Here is a 19,426-nt window from a genome sequence, read left to right as displayed (position 1 = left end):
CAAAGAGGAGTGGGACCAAATCCCTCCTGAGATGTGTGCAAACCTGGTGGCCAACTACAAGAAACGTCTGACCTCTTTGAAGTCGAAGGGGTCAAATATTTATTTCACTCATTAACATGCAAATCAATTTATAACTTTTCTGAAATGTGTTTTTCTGGATTTTTTTGTTATTCTGTCTCTCGCTGTTAAAATACACCTACCATTAAAATTATAGACTGATCATTTCTTTGTCAGTGGGCAAACGTACAAAATCAGCAGGGGATCAAATACTTTTTTCCCTCACTGTATAAAGATGACATCAGCAGCCACCACAAGACTTACAAAAACCCGTCTGTCTCTATAGATAGGTCTATTGCAGGTGGCAGCCGGCCAAAGGGTCAATATTACATTTCCTCTTTAGATCTTGCCTGCAATAGGATAAATTAATGTGGTTGCTGTGAAGGCAAGTATGGTCAATTTTATCCAAGAAACACCTTAAACCAATAAACCTTAAATGAGCCTTTGTGGAAGAACACTAAGTGGACATAAAATTTGAAAGAGTGAAATATTTAATCAGAAACAATTAATCAGAATCCTAAATAAAATCACATGTAAATCACTAGAAGTGTTCCTTTGCCTTTGTTTTGACTGCCCATACTCCCATAAAAGACTCATGCTATAGCACTAATTTAAAGACATTTTTTGTTTTACCGGAGACACTTTGCGTGTATGTGGGGTGTTATATTAACTCGATTCAGTGAAATTCGCAACCCCAGCATCTCCACTTGCTTGAGTCGAGCATCTCTGTACGGTTACAGTATCAATCGCTCTGTTCGTTGGTCACACTCAGTGCTGGTCCTAAGGATTTATCTTCCTCAATTGCCAAAGACTTGCAATTGAAGGAAAGCAATTCAATATTTGTTTGAGCATAAACCAGAAATCTTGATTGATGACCAGAAGTGTGCCTCACTCATTTCTCTGTACAAGTGATTAAACAGACATTTATAATAAATCATTTGTGACCTGTGTGATTATTAATGGTATTAAAATTGGTCTGATAAATCAGAAATCACTCTATACAGCTTGGAAATATTCATAGATGTTAATAAAAAATAAAAAATAAAGGATCCAAATAAAGAGACCAGCAATGAATGTTATTTTTTTGATTTGCATTTTTTAATATAAAAAATGTTTAGATTTTTCATTTTTATTCGATTTCTTCCCGTTAGGTGCCAGTTACAGTAAACATCATTCTCACGGTTTACATATGAACTCTGGAAACAAACTCTCTTTCACGCCACTCCCCACCATGGCCATCGATCTCACAGTTTATTGTAGGGCTGCCATCACTCGGAGACTGACCACATCCTAATCCCAGTGAAGATCCCACTCCACTCGATTAATCCGGGGAATTTCTACTACAGATAAAGAATGGATTATACCTGATGATTAGTAAACCTGGCTGCATAAATCAGTCGGCGTCAGATCCCACGACTTTCAGATGTGTTGTGATCAGACAGCACTGCAACCCTATGACTGACAACAGATACAGCTGGGCTCCGAAATCAGCACAGAAACCAAAGGAATTTTCTCCATTCTAAACTAATATAATGTTTAATAATAATAATGTTATTATTTACCTATCTGGCTGGCATTAAGAAGTTGGGAAAACAAAACAAAAAAAGTCACTGAGAAAAGCATAAAAAATAAAACTTTACCAGCAATAAGGCATGAATACATACATCAAAAAATAACCATCTGAGCTCCTCTCACGCAGGAAACAGGTATTTGTAACATCCAGCCCTCTATTATTTACCAGTTAATATATATCATATAGATATTATTTATTACTGGGTATTAAGGGCCATATACCAGTTTATACTTGCATTCCTTAGTATGAAAACAAGTGGCAGTTTACAGTAAGAATCCATTGAAGTAGATTGAATGGATGTGGGTTTGTAGCAGCAGGAGTGTTATTATAATACATTTTTTTAATGAATTCATAAATATGGTTATTGATTCCCAGTCAGTTGAAAAGGTACTTGTAAAAACATGTTGATTTCAAAGGAGCACAAAGATCTGTTTTGACCTCGACTGTATCCTCTCACCCACTGATGTATTACAATGACAGCATATTATCTGTAACCCCATAGGCTGGTAGTGCCACCATGTGCAGTGGGAAGAGGGTGCAAACGTGATGCTTGCATACATCAGAATGACGGAGCAGAAAAATCGCACACCCACAAAACTGCGTTGATCCACAGGAAAGCGACTCATCCGTTTCACATCTGGGGGAGGAAATCAAAGCTTTCAAATTCAACCGCCTGCCCCCTCCCCCGCTGGCAATGATCGTTGAGTCTCTTCAGAAAAACAAGCATACAGACAAATATAGCATACAGTGTCATATTTCGGAGCAAATTTGAACACCAAAATAACAAAAAAACTCAGAGTGCTTGGACACCACGATGGTTTATCAATGCTTCTTACTGTCGCTCACTGTACAGACCTCACATGGCCTTTCACATCCACCATCCGCACTCAGAAAGCAGACTCTGTGGGGTGCAGTTCTCATCAGTTTCCTGTAGGTGGCACTTTAGTCTGCCTGGTCAATGAGTCGATGAAAAGCATTGCACAGCTTAGAGTTCATAACCCCCTTGCTAAAACGCTACTTGCTTTGAAAAAAGCCACAGGCAAGCCAGTGAGTGACAAGAAAAAGTTGATCAGCAAAAGTGGGAATACAATGAACAGGTTGTGCTGTGCCGGTCATCAGAACAGCTTCGCGGTTTCATAAGGGTGAAGCTGCAGATATTACATTTCTTCTCTGGCTCCAGCCACCATCTCCATGAGCAAACACAAGAGCGGTCCGGACTCAAGCCAACCGCAGTTACATTTCTTGTTTTGGGAAAAGGAATCTCCACCTTACACGTTCTATTCAATAGCATCACACTTCTGTTTTTAGTTTTATTTTCACTGCACTGGCATAATGCCACTCGTAGAACCCCTGGATGTCAATTGCCATCTGTAAGTACAACCATCAGTTGTAATGGGCTTGGGTATATTTGCTGGGGAACAAGGACTTAATAGAGCCATGGCTGAGACCAGGCCGAGAGGGATCAAGCCCCTGGACAGTACATATTCCACTGAAATGGACTGGATGGAAATGGGAATGTTACCTCCAGAGGAAATTAAAGTCTCGTTCAAGTACTGGCCAATAACACTGAACACTGCTCCCCTCAATGCACTTGGAATAGGGTTAATGCTACAGTCTAATCAAGTTCATGCTAATGTCAAAGTATCTTCTTGGCTGAATGAGCTTAGTTTTTGGTTGGATTGTTTTCTGAACTGTCTGATGATACAAACAGTTCAGTTAAAGAGATTTGATCAGCCTAGGTCAGGGGTAGCAAACAAGGTTCCTGGAGGGCTGCTGACCTGCAAGTTATAAAGGTCTTTCTAAATCACTAATCACTGGATACCTTGAATGCATGGAAATTGACGAATTGCCTTCTGTTTTTTGTCTTATCCAGATCGTGAATTGATTAATTGAGCTAACTGTGGGTCATTGACTTAATTAGTCAATGTCCATGTGTTCAGGGTATCCAGTGATTGATTTGTATAAGCTGCAGGTTAGTGGCCCTCCAGGAAAGGGTTGCCCCCCCTGGCTAGACTGTAAATGTAAGAAAAAACACATGCCAATGACAATCGATTGTATTCACAGTGAAATCTGCCTCACAAAACGCATATCAAAGCCTGCTCTACTTTCAGGGAAAATATATAAATGTATAGATTGCATTCAGCTGGATTTAAATGATATCTAAGATTTTATTTGTGTGGTTGCAGAAGAAATCAAGTTTTTATTGTAGGTAGTGGGCAGTTTAAATCAATATACCATACATATTGAATCCTAAATAAAAACAGGTTTCTCCGAACAAGACACTGTTTTCATGTTGGTCACCAGTAGAACAGTACCCTTCATATTATTAAATTCGTGTCGAGTCAGTATTCATTACAGTGTCTGACGTCTTATTTAAACACATTTTTTCGTATATATTTATAAAGTGAGCAGTGTTCTCTTTGCTTTAAAGATTAAAAAAAAAAAACATAGAATGTAAACCTAGACACAGCACCTTTTTTCCACACAATGATGTCATCTGTCAACCCAAATAAGTGACACTTTTTGTAACATACACACTAGATAGAAAGCACAAATGCAATTCATGTTTCCATAAATTATTGATATTAAAAACTATACAATACTTTAAACAAGATTTACTGTGTTGCTTCTCTCTTAACAGGGTTTTCAAACTCACAATCGACGCATACCACCTTCACAGAACCGTACCCGAGTGTCCGCCACTCAGAGGATTGCACACTGCAGGAGGTCAATTTGTTTAGGAACGACGATATATACAGGAATGTCTCAGATTCACATTTCACACAGCCCTTTTCAGAGAGAATTCACCTTTTTTTTTATTGTTCCTTATCTCATAAATTTGAGTTTTGTAATGAAAAGAAAATAATGCAACGCAATCAAAACCACGTTTGACAATGTAGAACTCATAGGGCTGGTTCCACGGACACAGATTAGCACTAGTCTTGAACTGCCCAATGTTATTTTAGGTAGAGTAGTGCAAGACTAGAGGTAATCAAGGCCTGGAAGGGTTAAAAGAGCTTCGTGTCAGTTTCAATCCTGCAACTTCACTTTTCTTTATTAGCATTACTATTAATTATAATAATATTAATAACAAAAGCAACATAGAAATATCCATGTTAATTAACGTTGTTGTTTGCATTATATACTATTTTATCCAATTACAGCAACACCAGATGCTTCAGATTTCTTCTATCAAGAAAAATATAATTTTTTCATACAATCTGTAGGGTAAAATTGGTAAATTGGCTGAAAGAAAATATTGACTTTTTCATTACAAATTCCAAAAATTTGCTTTTTTTTAAAAATTATTAATAACTGGTTTCTTTACTAACGCTGTAGGCCTATGTTTAAATGTTGCTTTCTATGTAGCTTATATAAAATGTGAGCTGTATATATAGCGGAAGGCAACATATGGTTATCAAAACCAGGGGTCAGATATGACCCCTTCATATATGCATGGAGTGAAAGAACAAAGTGCTAAACGTTTACTTCACAATGAATGGTACCATCTACGGTCACAATATGAAGGTTTTGGCTCATAAGCCATCGTTACAAAGAATCTATGAAACATCCTGAACAAGTTTAATTAATTTGCAAAGATAATTGCTGTCCTTCAGTGGTGTGTGGTTCTGTGAATCTGAACAATTTTACACAAGTACTCTAGTCTCTAGTCCAGGGGGGGCAGCCCTGTTCCTGAAGAGATTTTACAGGTCTCTCTAAACCACCAATCACTGGATTCCTTGAACACATACATTTCGCCAAATTTATAATTTGCCATAATTGTTTCAATTAAGCAGTTAATGATCTGGATAAAACTAAAACCTGTAGGCCCTGTGGCTCTCCAGGACCACTGTTGGTCACCCTTCTCTAGCTGAACATAGGATTCCAGGCATTTGAGCATTCGTTCACTGAAATTAAGTGCTGACATTTAATAGTAATAGATTGACTGACATAAAACGCAGTCTGTGTTGGTTCTGTGAAGTTGGTATTTCTTTATCATTTCATTATTTTGTTGGTCTTACCTGCAGACTGCAGAGCCTATTCAAGTCTGCAAGGGTTGCTCAGCAATGAAACAAAGCTTGAACTTAGCGACCGCATCTCCAAATGGTCACTCTTCCCTGGCAATGAGGAGGGGTGCATGTGAAATTCTCCTCCCTCGTTTGCACAAACCCCACTGCTAGTACTACCACATAAAAAAGCAAATTTTCCAGTTCAATAAAATTGACTGGCATACACAATCAGCAGCTTTTTAGATATATTTCGGTTACTATCTCACGTATTGTTCAATCATATAACTGTGCTAATGTATGTATAGCAGCAAATATTTACTGGGAATCTTCAGGCACCTCCTTATTTAAAAAATGTGATCCTCCATTTTAACGAGGCGACTCTGAGTTCTGCGAACGTTACCGCCAGTTTTATCATCATTCCAGGTGCGTAAATATGGCTTAGGTGGATGTGAACTACACAAAACACATTTTATTACTCGATTGCTGTTAATATGCTTACAGTGTTGCCTTTATAAGAACCTACTTTCATAAATATGAATGTTAGGTCTATTGTGACCTATGCTTTAGACCACATAAACAGAGAGGGACAACGCATGGATGGCAAGGCCGAGAGTCAACGCCAACGGTCATCACAGGCAAGGTGATTTACTAGAATCTTTCCTGGTGAAAAAACGAATATAAGGAATGCCATGTTCTCCTTCCTCCAATATTTACTTCAAGTAGAGCATGTACTCCATCTAGTGTTTAATAATTGTAACAGAAACATATTTGATTTAAAAAAAACGTATGACACAGAAATGTAGTTATGTGATTACTAGTTTATCACATACAGAGTTCAGTCATATTAAACTGAGACCTACTAAAAAAAACTACATTATCATCCCTTTTTTTGTTTTGTTTTGTTTTGCAGGACTGTGTGTGTATTAGGCCCAGTATAAAGTACAATGCCAAAGTATTGGAATTGAAGATGTTTGCGATGCTCTGTGGTTTATCGTAATTGTGTCCAAGGTGCAGGTTTTAAAAGCACTGGGCTTTGTAGTTTACAGCAGAGTACTGTTTTTACACTGGCAAACATTTAAAACAAAAAGGATTCGTATTGGCCCTTTTTAAAGCAAATAAACTGGTTGTGCTAAACAGTCAGATTAATGTGTGTCAAGGTAGAGGGCAGTTGTGTGAAATGGGTCATAAAATAGTTCACTACTAAAATGGAACAGTGTGTGTGGTTCCCTGTCAAAGCTGTAGTAAATATTGGAGGATTTTTTTACATTGCATGTTGATTGTATGTTATTATGAAGTACCTTCTTCATAATAACATACAATCAACCAGATTGCTGGATCGGTCAGTTTGCTCTTGTAGATGTGACCCTCCTCCGATCTGAAAACGGAGTACTAAGCACCCTCTTCCCGTCTCTGCCAACACTAAAACCTTTATGACACATATCCATCCTTCCCGACTCAAAAATAGTCCCAGAACTCCCAGTGGACATTCTAATCAGAGCCAGTGTAACTGAGCCAGGACTGACCCAACTGTGCCTGGTGAAAGGAGGTGTGCTTATAGGAAGATTTCATTCCACTTAAGACACTGTAAACAGCTTTACACATTATAGGTGGATAATATGCAAAGCAGTAGAAAAACTGTAGACTCACAAAAACGTAGAGACCGCTCGTCTCTTGATTTCGTGTTCTAAGTGAAAAGCGCTGAGGGGGACGGAGAATGTTATTATTATTATTATTATTATTATTATTATTATTACTAGCATTAGTGTTAGTATGTGCACAGCTTTGGCACTGCCAGGCCCTGGTGCCATTCAAGCACTTGATGAGGTATTAACACACTGGGATGACAATGTCCAGCCCCGTCCACACGCCTCAATGTGCATCCATTTCCTTATTCATCCAACACGACAACAGAACCACTGGGAGACCGAACCATAGAAACCTCTGAAGATGTTACTTCTTTATCTCTGTAATTGCAACACTAAGTAGATTTTTTCTTTCTTCATCTTATATATATTTTTTAAATGTGCGTATTTCTGGATAAAACCCACCTACATTTATTTATTATTAATCATTATTATTATTTATCATTATTATTATACCATTAATAATAGGCAACAAGCTTTTTGTAGGCTATTGTGCAAAACATCCGCAAAAAGTGAGAAGCTAAGCGTCCGAGGGCGGTGGGGCGCTCTCCCCTTCGAAGGCAAAGTGAGCCCCCTCGGGGGGCAGCCCCTCGGGACTTTGGGAGGGCCCCTCGAGGTGCCCGCTGTCGCCTTCAAGGCAGTTTTCAGAGACGGGCAGGACCAAGGTCTCCCCGGTCTCGTCCAAACCCCGGGGGCAGGGCTCCACCAGCTTGGCATCTCCTCCGCTGACCCCCCCGTTCCCATCTCCCTCCATCACACCACAGTCCTTGTACCCATTGGTCATCTCCTCCCCCAGTGCCCCATGAAGGCCCATGGATGCCGTCTCCATGGGGTCTATCTGATAGTAAACCAGAGAGGAGTCCTTCAGGAAGGCCTGGTGGTGGGGGCCCACCTGGTTCTCTGTGAAGCACAGGACGGAGGCGCCGGGGGGGAAGTCCCCCTGCACAATCACGGGCTCGGCCTCCTCCGGCGCCCCATCCATGCCTTCCTGGGATGGCATAAGGGGTTCAGGGAGCAGGCACATGCCCAGGGTGGCACCACTGTCTACCCCCTGCCCCTCCTCTTGCTCCCGCCGGCGCTCCTGTTCCTCGGCACTCTGCAGGTGCAGGACAGCCGCCTCATTCTCCCGGTCCAGGCTGTCCCGCTGGGCTTGGTACTCAGCCTCGCTCTGCTCAAGGCCTGGCTGGGTTTGTGCCGTGGCGTCCGGGTCCAGGGGGGCCGGGAGGGCGGCCTGGGTGGGCTCAGGAGAGGCCGGGTGCAGAGGCACGGCCAATTCAGGACCCTCGCAGCCACCCATCTGCCTCTTCTTCTCCAGGTCCAGCTTCATGATGGTGTGCAGGTAGTGGGTGCGAACCCGCAGGGGGTTGAACTCGATGCGTCCCGCCACATTCCCACAGCCATCCCGCGAGCAGCCGCAGGGGAACGACATCCGGTCCACCTGCCCAGGGAGAGAGACATCAGAAACGATCATTACAGAGACACAGAATACAAAAACGAAAGGAGGCGGCAAAACAAGGACTGAACCGAGATGGAATGTGCCTTTTGTGGGGGTGCAGGGGAGCCCTTCAAATGTAAGACTACAGATAAAAGAGGTAGAGGAGGAGGAGGAGGGGAACCCCGCTACCTGGCACTTGATGCCTGCCTGGCTGCAGCCGCAGTTCTGGGGGTCGCAGTAGAAACGGCAGTCGCAGCCACACTCCTCACGGGAAAGCCTGATGGCGCGCAGTTCGGTCTTCTCCTCCGCGTCGATGCGGGCGATCCCCGAGGCCCGGAGCAGGGCGCGGCGCCGCTTGGTGGGCAGCGGCTGCAGGAAGAAGTAGTCATCCACCTCCACGCTGTCCACATCGATGTCCTCGTCCGACACATCCTCCAGAGTCAGGGACTCAGCCTCGGCGCACTCCACAGTGCCATTGCGGGTCAGCTGCGGGAGGGAGAAAGAAAGAGAGACATGGCTCGATTTCTATAAAAAATTTTAAACCTCTCTCTTTCCTAGTACCCACTGATTTGTAATCACTAATTATTTAACCCTGACCTACTGCCACAAACCCAATTTGTGGGCGAGAGGCAGGAGGAGTGACCGAGAGCACAGCGCAGATGTCGGAACCCCTCACTGACCTTCAGCTTGCGGGCATTGAGCTTCTCCTGGCGCAGGTGCTGGCGCAGGGCCTGGCGGTGGCTGCTCTCCTGCTCGCGGGCGAACTCCCCCAGGGTGTAGCGACGGATGGCGCTGTGGTGGCGTGCCATGCCCAGTGAGCTGCCACCCTGGCTGGGCACACTGGTGAAGCCCTGCCGCCGCGAGAAGTAGTACACAGTCACTGCGTCGAAGCGCACACTCTTACGGCCAGGGGGCTTCTGGCGGCGGAGGATAGACGTGGCTGCAGGGCGAGAAGACAGAAGAATGGGAGGCAAAGAGTGAAGGGAGAGGGAGAAGAGAGAAAAGAGGTGGGAGAAGAAAAAAGATTTAAAATGAGTGAATGTGTATGTTTGTGCACATTTTCTAAAAATAAGATGGGAGAAAACAAACCAAACAATAATAATAATAATGTCCAGCAACTGACATAAATAATGAGCATGAGACTGCAGGTTGTCAAATCTGGAAAATGTCTCAAACTGACAAGCAAACTTGTCTCCATCCCAGCGTACATCTGCTAACTGCGCCCGAGTGTGATGCATGGTGAGCTGTGGGGTTTTGTACGAGTTCCTCACGTGTGAGCGTGGAGCTGGAGGGAGGGTTCAGGCTGTCGCAGCTGTCAGCGCTGTCGCTGCTGGAGATCTCATCATCCGAGTCCTTGGGAGTGGAGTAGGGCGAGCCGCTGTCCACCTCCTCAAATCGCCTCTTCAGACCGAGCCCCGACACCGCCTCCATCAGACCCCGCCGCCTGCACACGCAACACACAACACGCAACGACAACCACACAACAGTGTAGCTCAGGCCTCGGCCACCAGCGTCAACTCAGATCAAGAAGATACATCGGTGTACCACAAGAGGGACGTTGGAGTCAGTGGACCACAACCCTGTAGGACACACCATAATGAAGAGGGGTTTCAAATTTAGGTTGATTGTTGTTTATTATGGGTTTTGTTGGGGATTTATGTAACTATAAAATACAAATAAGTTTAAATGTTTTTAAACACTTCAAATTTAAAGTATAAAACATCATTAAGGAACATTGTAATGCAATATTTATGACAAAAAACATGTCAAATCTCATCTGGAAAGCTTTTTGGGGTCTATTGCTAACAAAACAGGCACACATTCTCCTATTGTTTATTTTCTATTATTTTATGTGCCCCAGGCTGCTTCCATTCAAAGCGTTCCTCTCAAGGACACTATTTGCCCTTTAAAGAGCATATAGATCATACAAGACGATGGTTTCTTTTCTCTGGTTGGTCATACATTCCACCAATGGCCAGACAGGCCACAAAATGTACGCCCTGATGAAGTGGGCAAACACAGTCTTCTAGCAGAAGCAAAGACCTGGCAAGAGATGAAGATGACAAACAAAATCCAGGAAACTGAGAGATGTTAAGCCTTTTTAATTAGGCTGCAAGCGACTGTGAAATTGGTCTTAACGAACCTCAGGTGTGGCTAACGAAGCTCGCTGGGAAATCATTGGAGTCTAACATAAGGCAAGAAATAATTACAAACAAAATGCCAGCCATTGTTACACCTCCTTTTAAGCTGCATGCATGCTACAGTTATTGTATAGTAGTGGAAGTAATTTACTGCAAAATTATGGGTGGTCATATTTTACTGCCAAAGCTGTAACCAGCAGTCATCAAGCCATCCACACTTCTTATTCAACACTCAGATTTCTATAAATAGCAAAAAGGACCTAAATATTTGTCCTAGACAGATTTAAGCAAACTTGGGTTGACGGATCATCAGGCTAGGTTGGTAGAACTCAAAAAATGGCATCAGGAGACATTGCTAAACTTGCAAAAAGAGATGACGAGAAAAAGCACACGGGGAGCTACGGTCTGGTACAAAACAAGTCACAGGTAAAGTAGCCTCATTTATATCCAAATCAGAAGCCTTTTAGATCCTTTCCCCCCCTCCTCTGCTTAATCAACAGTAAATTGATTCTAAAGAACGGGTGACAAAAGCATCAGGATCAGGCCTATGGATCACTGCCTTCATTTAGTTTGATTAAGACACTGCCTCAGCTCCGAGATCTATCAAGAGGCAGGCAGAAGAATACAAATTTGAATATATAAACCGCAGGCACTGAACTCTACTCGTGGGTAAGAGCCAGCTGAGGCACTGAACATGGCGGAGGCTGGTATGGCCACAGAATGACAAAGGGAAAGCTCTTCACACTCAACTCCACTGAGCGCACTCCCTCTGCAGACAGTGACTAAGCAGAATCAGAGACAACGAGCACAAGTCAAGACAGACGGATCAGTTCTGGAGTTCTGAACAGAACATCTAGTGGCACTGTAAAGCCTGTACATATATCTTGGAGGTATATTTTATAACGTTTAGGAACGTCAAGAGATATTTTTTGTCTCCTGTTGGTGAAAACTTGTCATTTCACCAAACATAAATGGGATTAGGCCTGCCTCCACTCATTATAGAGGTCATATGCCTCATAGAGGTGGATTTCTGTGAAGGGAAGTGTGACCAGCCACATGCATAGGGATATTATTTCACTAGAGTTTGGATGGAATTTTATGGTGCTGCCCCATCTTCACACTGGGTCACAGAGCAGGGAGGCTAGCTGTGGTTCAAGGAGAACAGTGCTGTAAAACCTAGCATGGACCTCAATTCCATAGAACCCCTCTGGGATGAACTGGAATGCCCCTGCCAGAGAAAAGGGCAAAATATTCTGCTTCTGTCACCACCTATGGAAAGGATTACTGTCACCTTTAAGACCATCCTGCTTTCACCCATAGTTTTCAAAAACACGCAAGAACTACAGAAAAACAGGTGGAGGGGAATGTGTAGGAAATGGGTAAATTTCAAAATGATTAAGGACAAGACAATGTCCTTGACAAACGAATGAACAACAAAAAAAATCCCATCCCCCGTCAGGTTTAATATTTCTGCAAACTGCCAAATTGTACAGAAAAGGCTAGGTAATTTCTCAAAAGCTGTTGAAATGTTCTAATTTTTTACTGCGTGATATTTACACGCTAGCTCCTGTAACTGAAAACCATAGGTATTCATTCTCCGCTTTAAATGGGATATCATGTCAAAAGGAATTTTGCATTTACTGAAAAAATTATAATAAAATAACACAGCCCAGCACAATTATTTGTCCACAACCAGTTTCATACATTGTACTGTTCTGACTAAGGTGAGCATCTACATGTCTGTCTGCACCCTTGTGCGTGTCCAACACACCGCCTGCCTGCCTGGAGGCTGATTTGACTTGCTGCGTGGCTGCGTGGCTCAATACAGCGTGTGAGTCTCTGGGAGAGAGTGCCTGTCTCTCACACAGGTCTCTTGCCCCTAAAGGTGACCTAGTCTCTTTCATTCTCATTCTCTCACCATCCTTCGCTCTCTGTCTACCGTGAAAATTCTATTAAGATTGTGGAGCTAGCTCACGTTTCCTTAGCAACCGGGAGGCACAGTTTACATAACTGGCCTCGGATCAACTGTCTGTTCCATATCTAGGCAGCTAAAATAAGGAAATAAAGAAAGAAAACACTGACACAGACGCACTCCCACAGACACATACAGAGACACGAGCACACAGCTTTGGGTTTAGGCCTCAAAGTTCAGAAAGACAAGACAAACCTCTTATTAATACCAGGAGGACTGGTCTTGGGTAGGGATATTAAATAGATAGATAGATTTTCACATGAATATCCTAGCACTCCCATTACATAGCTGAGAAAGACACTACAGATGACGCAGAAAAGCAAGACATTTCATATGGTTTCTGCCTGTACAGACCAACTCAACACAAGGCAGCAAGCTTTAAGTGCCCAGTTCCTGCTGTTGTCTGATTGAAAGACTGCAGCTTGTTGAACAGAAGATGGGTCTAGCAGGCATAGAGGGGGGAGTTACATTCACCCTCAAGGGTTATTGTGACTACAAGGAGATCAGATTGCCCCTTATGGTAAAAATCATTAAGTTTTCCAGTAATTGATCCCACTTCCACTATAGTTTTACCATTCTTCCACTATACTTTTCTGCACTAGACTATGATTACACAATAGTATGTTTTTCCCCCCCATGGTAATACTATTATTCTGGATAGAGCTGCCCATACACTATATAAGACTGTTTGAAGAGGCCTACACAGAAAACACTGTGCTTCGAAGTTCCCCCGTTTCCTTGGAAACAGGAGACCTTGAAAGTGCTGCTCTCAAGGTCTGCCGTTGCTAAGGAAGAGGAGATCAAAAGCACAGTGTTGTCTGTGTAAGCCTGCTCTTGCACAACCCTCCATGTCGTGGTCTGGAGCATTTGCAGGTACCTCAACAGTGTGATTTTCCACCCCATTCCTGCTCCCACCCGATCCACAGAGCTCAGCGTAGCATCTGAAAGACGGCATTTGCTTCAACAAGGTGGCATTGCTTTAGGGCATTGGCCTAGTCCCATTGGCGCTAGATCTGAAAAGACTAATTAACCAGCCAGCCAGATGGAAGATGGTAATTATGAAGAGAGCTAGCTATGCAAATAGGGGGTTTGGGGGGGGTTTGGATGAATGTTTAATCAATGCATTTGTAATGAAGAAAGATCAATCCGCAAAATACGACATTGCAGTAACTCCAGGTATAGGACTGAATTGCTAGATCTCTGAGAGAAAAAATAGTTAAAATGAAGATGGAAAAGTTCATGAGAGTTTTCACTTGTTACTCTCAGGAGGTTTGGGAGTTGAATGCACACCCAAGTGATGTCCTGTATCTCTCTGACCCTCACCACTAACCCTCCTTCTCCTCCCAATGGCACTGCAAAGGAATCTGTCCAGTTTCCCCTTCCGAGTCCTCCCTCTCTCTCTCTTACTCTCACTCACATTCTCAAACAGTCACTCTCAGACTTGTCAAGTATTGTGAAAACAACCGATTATGATAATCCTCCAGTAATGACCGAGGCCCTATACACAAAACCGCTGCAAAGTCCACCGCACTGGCTAACCTATCATAGCCGAGCCGTCTCTCTCTCTCACACACACACACACAAAGGTCAAATTACTTTTTCTTTGCCCTCTCAAAAACACTTGAGTCACAGTTTCCTACCTTCCTCATGTTATGTGCAGGCTAGAGGGTTTATAGTTTCAGTTTCTATACATGCTTTAACTGCCAAATTTAGAGATGTTGAAGGTTGAGAATTAAAATGAATAGGAGATTAATAAATCGAGTGTGCCGGGCTTCCTGAGTGGCTCAGTCAGTAAGAGGTGCTCACCCAGACTGAGCCCTATGAGCTGAGGTTTACTGGTTCGATCCAAGATCGTGTCATTATCCAATTGTGACTGGGGGAGCTCAGTGGTGCCGCAGAATTGGCTCAGCGCCACCCTGGGCTGGGGCGGGTTAAATCGGCTCGTCTCGGGCTGTGTAGCCGGCACGGAGAAAAGAGATGGGTGGCTCAAGGACGGCTAGGATCAGTGTAGCCTGGTTGTACATCCTCACCCTCCCCACATGAGGTGGTGGGAGTCATAACGACGAGCCGAGATGCAGCAGCACAACTGGCAATTCCAAAAATGGGGGGTACATCACAAAAAATAATTGGCGATTCCCAATTTTTTTTTTAAATTTACTGTGTTCCCTCTACAGCCTGAATTTACCTTTTTAACTGATAACAGGCAGAAAAAAATCTACTGATTCAGGTGGAATTATGGCTATTTCTGAAATTATTTTACCAGATCCTCTATAGATCTATGAATTCCTTTGTGTATGGTAACCCTTACAAGATTATTTTTTTCTTTTTTATATTATCAAAGCCAGTCCTGCACAAAGAGTTAAACAGATCTTGTTTAGGCCATGTTGCACAGGAGGGTTGAGAGTCTGTTGCCATTATGAGACTCAACAATGTTAGATGGGGAATAAAAATGGCTTGATGGTAGCTGACCACAGCTTTAATGGCAGGCAACATACAAACACAGAAGACATAAGGCCGTAACTACAGCAAACCTTACCGATCGAGTTAAGACTCTTCTAGGGGTTGAGTAGGGAGCAGGAGGATCAAGGGGGGCAGGCTGGGCTACAGGCTACCGGCCACAGCTGATAGACAAGATAAGACCTAAAGTGAGCTAGTGTTTATAGTACAGACACTGGGAGGGAGGCATCCGGGCTAAGTGGCTCTGTCTTGCAGAAAGAGGAGGGAGGCAGCTTTGCTTAAAGATATGATACTGTCAGCTGTGACCATTTACTGACCACTGCCTGCCTCAAACTGTGACAGAGGCAATTGGAGGTAGAACAGGCATAGCAGGAGGCAGCGAGGGGCAGTGCATTTCGACCTGTTGAAGAGGAACCACAGGGAGGGTCGAGAAGGATTACCGATGCCTGAATGCAGACAAGAGCTCCTTAGCCGGGGTTGCTTTTGCAATATGCTTAACCCAGTGAAATCCATCCCAACAAACCTGTCGAAGAAAACAAAAACAAAAACAGCTTCTCCCAAGAGCTCAACTCCTGTCAAATTCTCTCTGGCAGCCCTGCATCTTTCTGAAACAAAATCACCCACTGGAACAACAATCCTGAAATTCTTTACTGCAGCTGCATTTTTATATGAATAAGGACATAGTGCTTTAAGAACGATGTAACGCAATCACAATACGTGGCTCAAAACCTTTGACTGGAATGGGGCATTTAATCTGGGCAAATTAGCCCACCATCAAAAGAGGGGATGGACTGTGGTCTCCTTTCATTGCCAGTGCGCTACACTTCACCCAGCCAACTGCGCACATCATTTACCTGAGAATGTATCACCACAGTGAGGAATTCAGACCATAGCTGATCAGTGGGTCTTTTCCAATATTTTTTTTGCCAAGACACACGGGCTCGGGCCCTTTCTCCAGCACTGGTCTTTTTTTGCAGGGAGCTTTAAACAGACAGAGTAGAGAACTGCAAAACATTAATTTGTACCAATTAAACAAATTATCAGTCTAATTAAGGCATTCATATCTCAGCTGGGAAAAAAGAAACCGAAGATAAGGATGAAGCTGATATCTAAGACTGATTATCTCCAAGTTACCAGCTATGTGACTTGTTGACTGCTGGCCACAACCCCAACCACCCCTCCCTGTGGTGATCCAAGTGCGTAGGTAACAGGGAGCATTTCATCTGGGACACAGCTTAGCTCTCCCTGCACTCGAATTGTTACGTGCAACACCGCTGCTGTGGACTCCCATTGTATACACATACATACATGTATATTTTAATTTATATTAAATAACAGCACAGAGTGTTTGCCTTCTATTAGACCAAAGAACTCCTTAAAACTTGGACAAGTGAGGTCCAGTGTTTTCCCCCCGGGCTGGCCTATGGATGACACCATGTGTGCCCTTGATTGAGATAAACCTACAAGAGGGCTAGCTACAGTGGTATATTAAATTGTAGAAAATGTGGGAAAGGGATAGATCTACATACAGAAAAAGCATATTATCCCCTTCCACCCCTACAAACAAAAGGCCAGAGCAGGGCAGTGGTGGATGTCAGAGCCAGCCCCTGGTGTTCGCATGATACTGTGCAGCCCCAGCCTCACAGAGCCTGAGAAGAAACAAAAAACCAGCCTCCCAGGGCTCTTAAACGCAGAAAGACGAGCCATCACCTACAACAACAGGCATTTCGAATGGGTGTTTCGATCTGACCTGTAAAGATGTCGCCAGTGATGCAACACATGGCATGCACTTACAAAACTCGCACCCAGGCACAGGGCGATGACAACCTAGGCTCTTGCATCAGGTTTCAGATTTGCATAAAAAAATGGAATAAAGAGGGATACAGGCACAGGAAATGCTGATGTACACACACCAACAAATAGAAAGACTGCGACTTTGCCTGGACGAACAACACAGGCATGATAATATGTAATGTGCAAAAGTGTCCATGTATCCAAGACCCACTGGAAAAATCAAATGCAGGTTACTTTGTAGTTTAGGAATAAAATTGCACATGTACTATAGTATTATATTGCACATCAAGTACCTGGCAATGTACTAAGGTATGCACGTACATACACCCACAATTCAATATCAAGCTTCCTGCGATTCCCCCAAAAAACATCAAATGACAGACATTTTGCAAAGGCAGCCCGTAGCTCTGTATAGAAGCCCTGACTGAATATGCACGCAGAGGCGTTTAAAGAGTAGACCGGCTGGATAGACTCGTGGACAGAGGGATCCCGAAAAAGAGAGATGCAGGCAGACTGGGACAAGGGAAGCGGTAGTTTAAGCCAATTGGTCGTGGAAGCCTGGTTGCCCTCCTCAGCGCACCCAGCTTAGCAGTGTCACACTGACAAAACGCAGCCCGGCACTGAACGCCCAAGTCTGCCAGCGAATCGGGCTTTCTCCGCAATCAGGGAAAGGCAGATGTCGGCTTCTTACCTTATGAGAAATGAGATCCGTTTTCCTTCTGTCAGGGCGTGGGTTCCTCTTCTTTTCTCCCGTACAATATATTATTCAATATATTTCTCGCTGCGTCTTTCTTTCTTCTTTCAGAGCTTATCATGGGAGACGACTGCCGTCTATACTAGGGCGAGTCCTGCTGCTAGGAAAAACGCTTAGCTTTGGAGAAAAGAGAATGTAATGTGTGTGTGTGGACGTATAGGCTATATATGCGCCGGTTCTTCCACTAGTTCGGTTGCAACATTGAAAAAAATAAATGCACATCTACAAAAGAGAAAAAAAACTGTCCGGTTGTCAATTTAAACAGTGCTGTGTGTGGTTAGTAATAACATTAATGAGAAATGTTTTAAAGCGATTAACCTGGGGCAGTCGGGAGAGAGGAGGACTGAGTGTATTGTATATGTATACGTGTTTTTTTATTATTGTTTTAGTTATAAAAAGGAAGGGTGGTTGCTTGGAAAAAAATATCGACTTCCCCCCGATTCCTTTAATATGCCTGCATATCGAACAATCCGCTTCGCCCGTTGTGTGCGTTGCTGCCTGTGTGACCCGGGCGGCTTTATCTTTTTGGTGTACGTTTTATTTTGATTTTTTTTTTTCGCCGGTGTAGCTCGTAAACCCCCTTAAGTCCGTGGTTTCCTTTCCGTTACAAAAATGTATGTTCCAGATCTAGGCGGATTGCAGCCCTCCGTCTCCCTCCAGCTGCCCCGGTTTGTTACAATGTAACAATAGGGCTTGGAATGCTATACTGTAGCCATATATACCCCGAGTGACATCACGGGTACAGTGCACACATGCCGGCCGCGGAGGAAGTCGGGAGATGTAGTCTATGCGGCTTAACCACGGACAAAGACCTGCTATTTAGCCGTTCATTCCTATTGAAGCTAGATCAACGGAGTGGAATTATTTACTGATATTATTTTTTACCAAAGCGCTCTCTTATTCGACTTTAGACTTTAAAAATGCATAAATAAAAGGCTGATTAGAATAGTACAGCTATTGCATTGGCTAAACTGCGGGCTACATGTTGCTATAAAACGCATGCTATGAATGTATTAGAATACGGTCTACTGTAACCATTGCTTGGTGTGAAACGTGATGCAAAGGGTTTGAACTGAGCGTTTGAATAGTCGAAATCACACCAACACAGGAACACGGATACAGCGGCGCTACGTCAAGAAAGGTAGCGGGAAACTACACTTCCCAGAACCCGCTTCAACAGACTGGTTCCGTTTGGCTTTTTGCAAGTCAAATGATTTCCAGAGGGGGGAGGAGGAAAAGAAACGGCCTCCCCGTTTGGGGCTGTACATTCACTAGCGCAGACGAAGAGGGCTCGGTTTGTACGTAAAGCACGTCGAGTCTTTTTTTAAACAAATGTAAACGCAGTCGGAGGAAAGCGGGTGGCGACTGTGCTGTAGTGTAGTTGTGTTAAATGTTTCCAATACACCGAATGTAGGTTTAAGAAGTCGCAGAAGTAAATAGGCCTGTAAACAAAGCGCTCGATAGATATACATGTTAAGGTTACATTTGTGGTAGAAAATAAACGCGAATAAACGGCCTCACCGCCTCCTCCCGAGCGCGCGCACAGCCGAGCCGAGCCGCGGGACGCGTGGCCTGGTCGTCATGGCAACC

General features: G+C 43.6%; 1 protein-coding gene across 1 annotated transcript; it reads right to left on the bottom strand.

Annotated features, from left to right (window-relative positions):
• Positions 1-1,133: 1,133 nt before the first annotated feature.
• On the bottom strand, positions 1,134-19,390 carry csrnp2 (cysteine-serine-rich nuclear protein 2). Its single transcript, XM_066708280.1, has 5 exons — positions 17,774-19,390; positions 9,990-10,162; positions 9,399-9,658; positions 8,908-9,204; positions 1,134-8,721 (listed from the first exon to the last, which is right to left on the bottom strand). The coding sequence occupies exons 2-5, from the start codon at positions 10,147-10,149 to the stop codon at positions 7,804-7,806; spliced, it is 1,635 nt and encodes a 544-aa protein (XP_066564377.1). The 5' UTR covers positions 10,150-10,162; positions 17,774-19,390; the 3' UTR covers positions 1,134-7,803.
• Positions 19,391-19,426: the final 36 nt, after the last annotated feature.

The sequence above is a fragment of the Amia ocellicauda genome, chromosome 7 (assembly GCF_036373705.1).
Source record: "Amia ocellicauda isolate fAmiCal2 chromosome 7, fAmiCal2.hap1, whole genome shotgun sequence".
In the NCBI taxonomy this organism is placed as follows: Eukaryota; Metazoa; Chordata; class Actinopteri; order Amiiformes; family Amiidae; genus Amia; species Amia ocellicauda.
The sequence above is the reverse complement of the archived record's forward strand: the minus strand, read 5'-3'. Positions and strand labels throughout refer to the sequence as shown.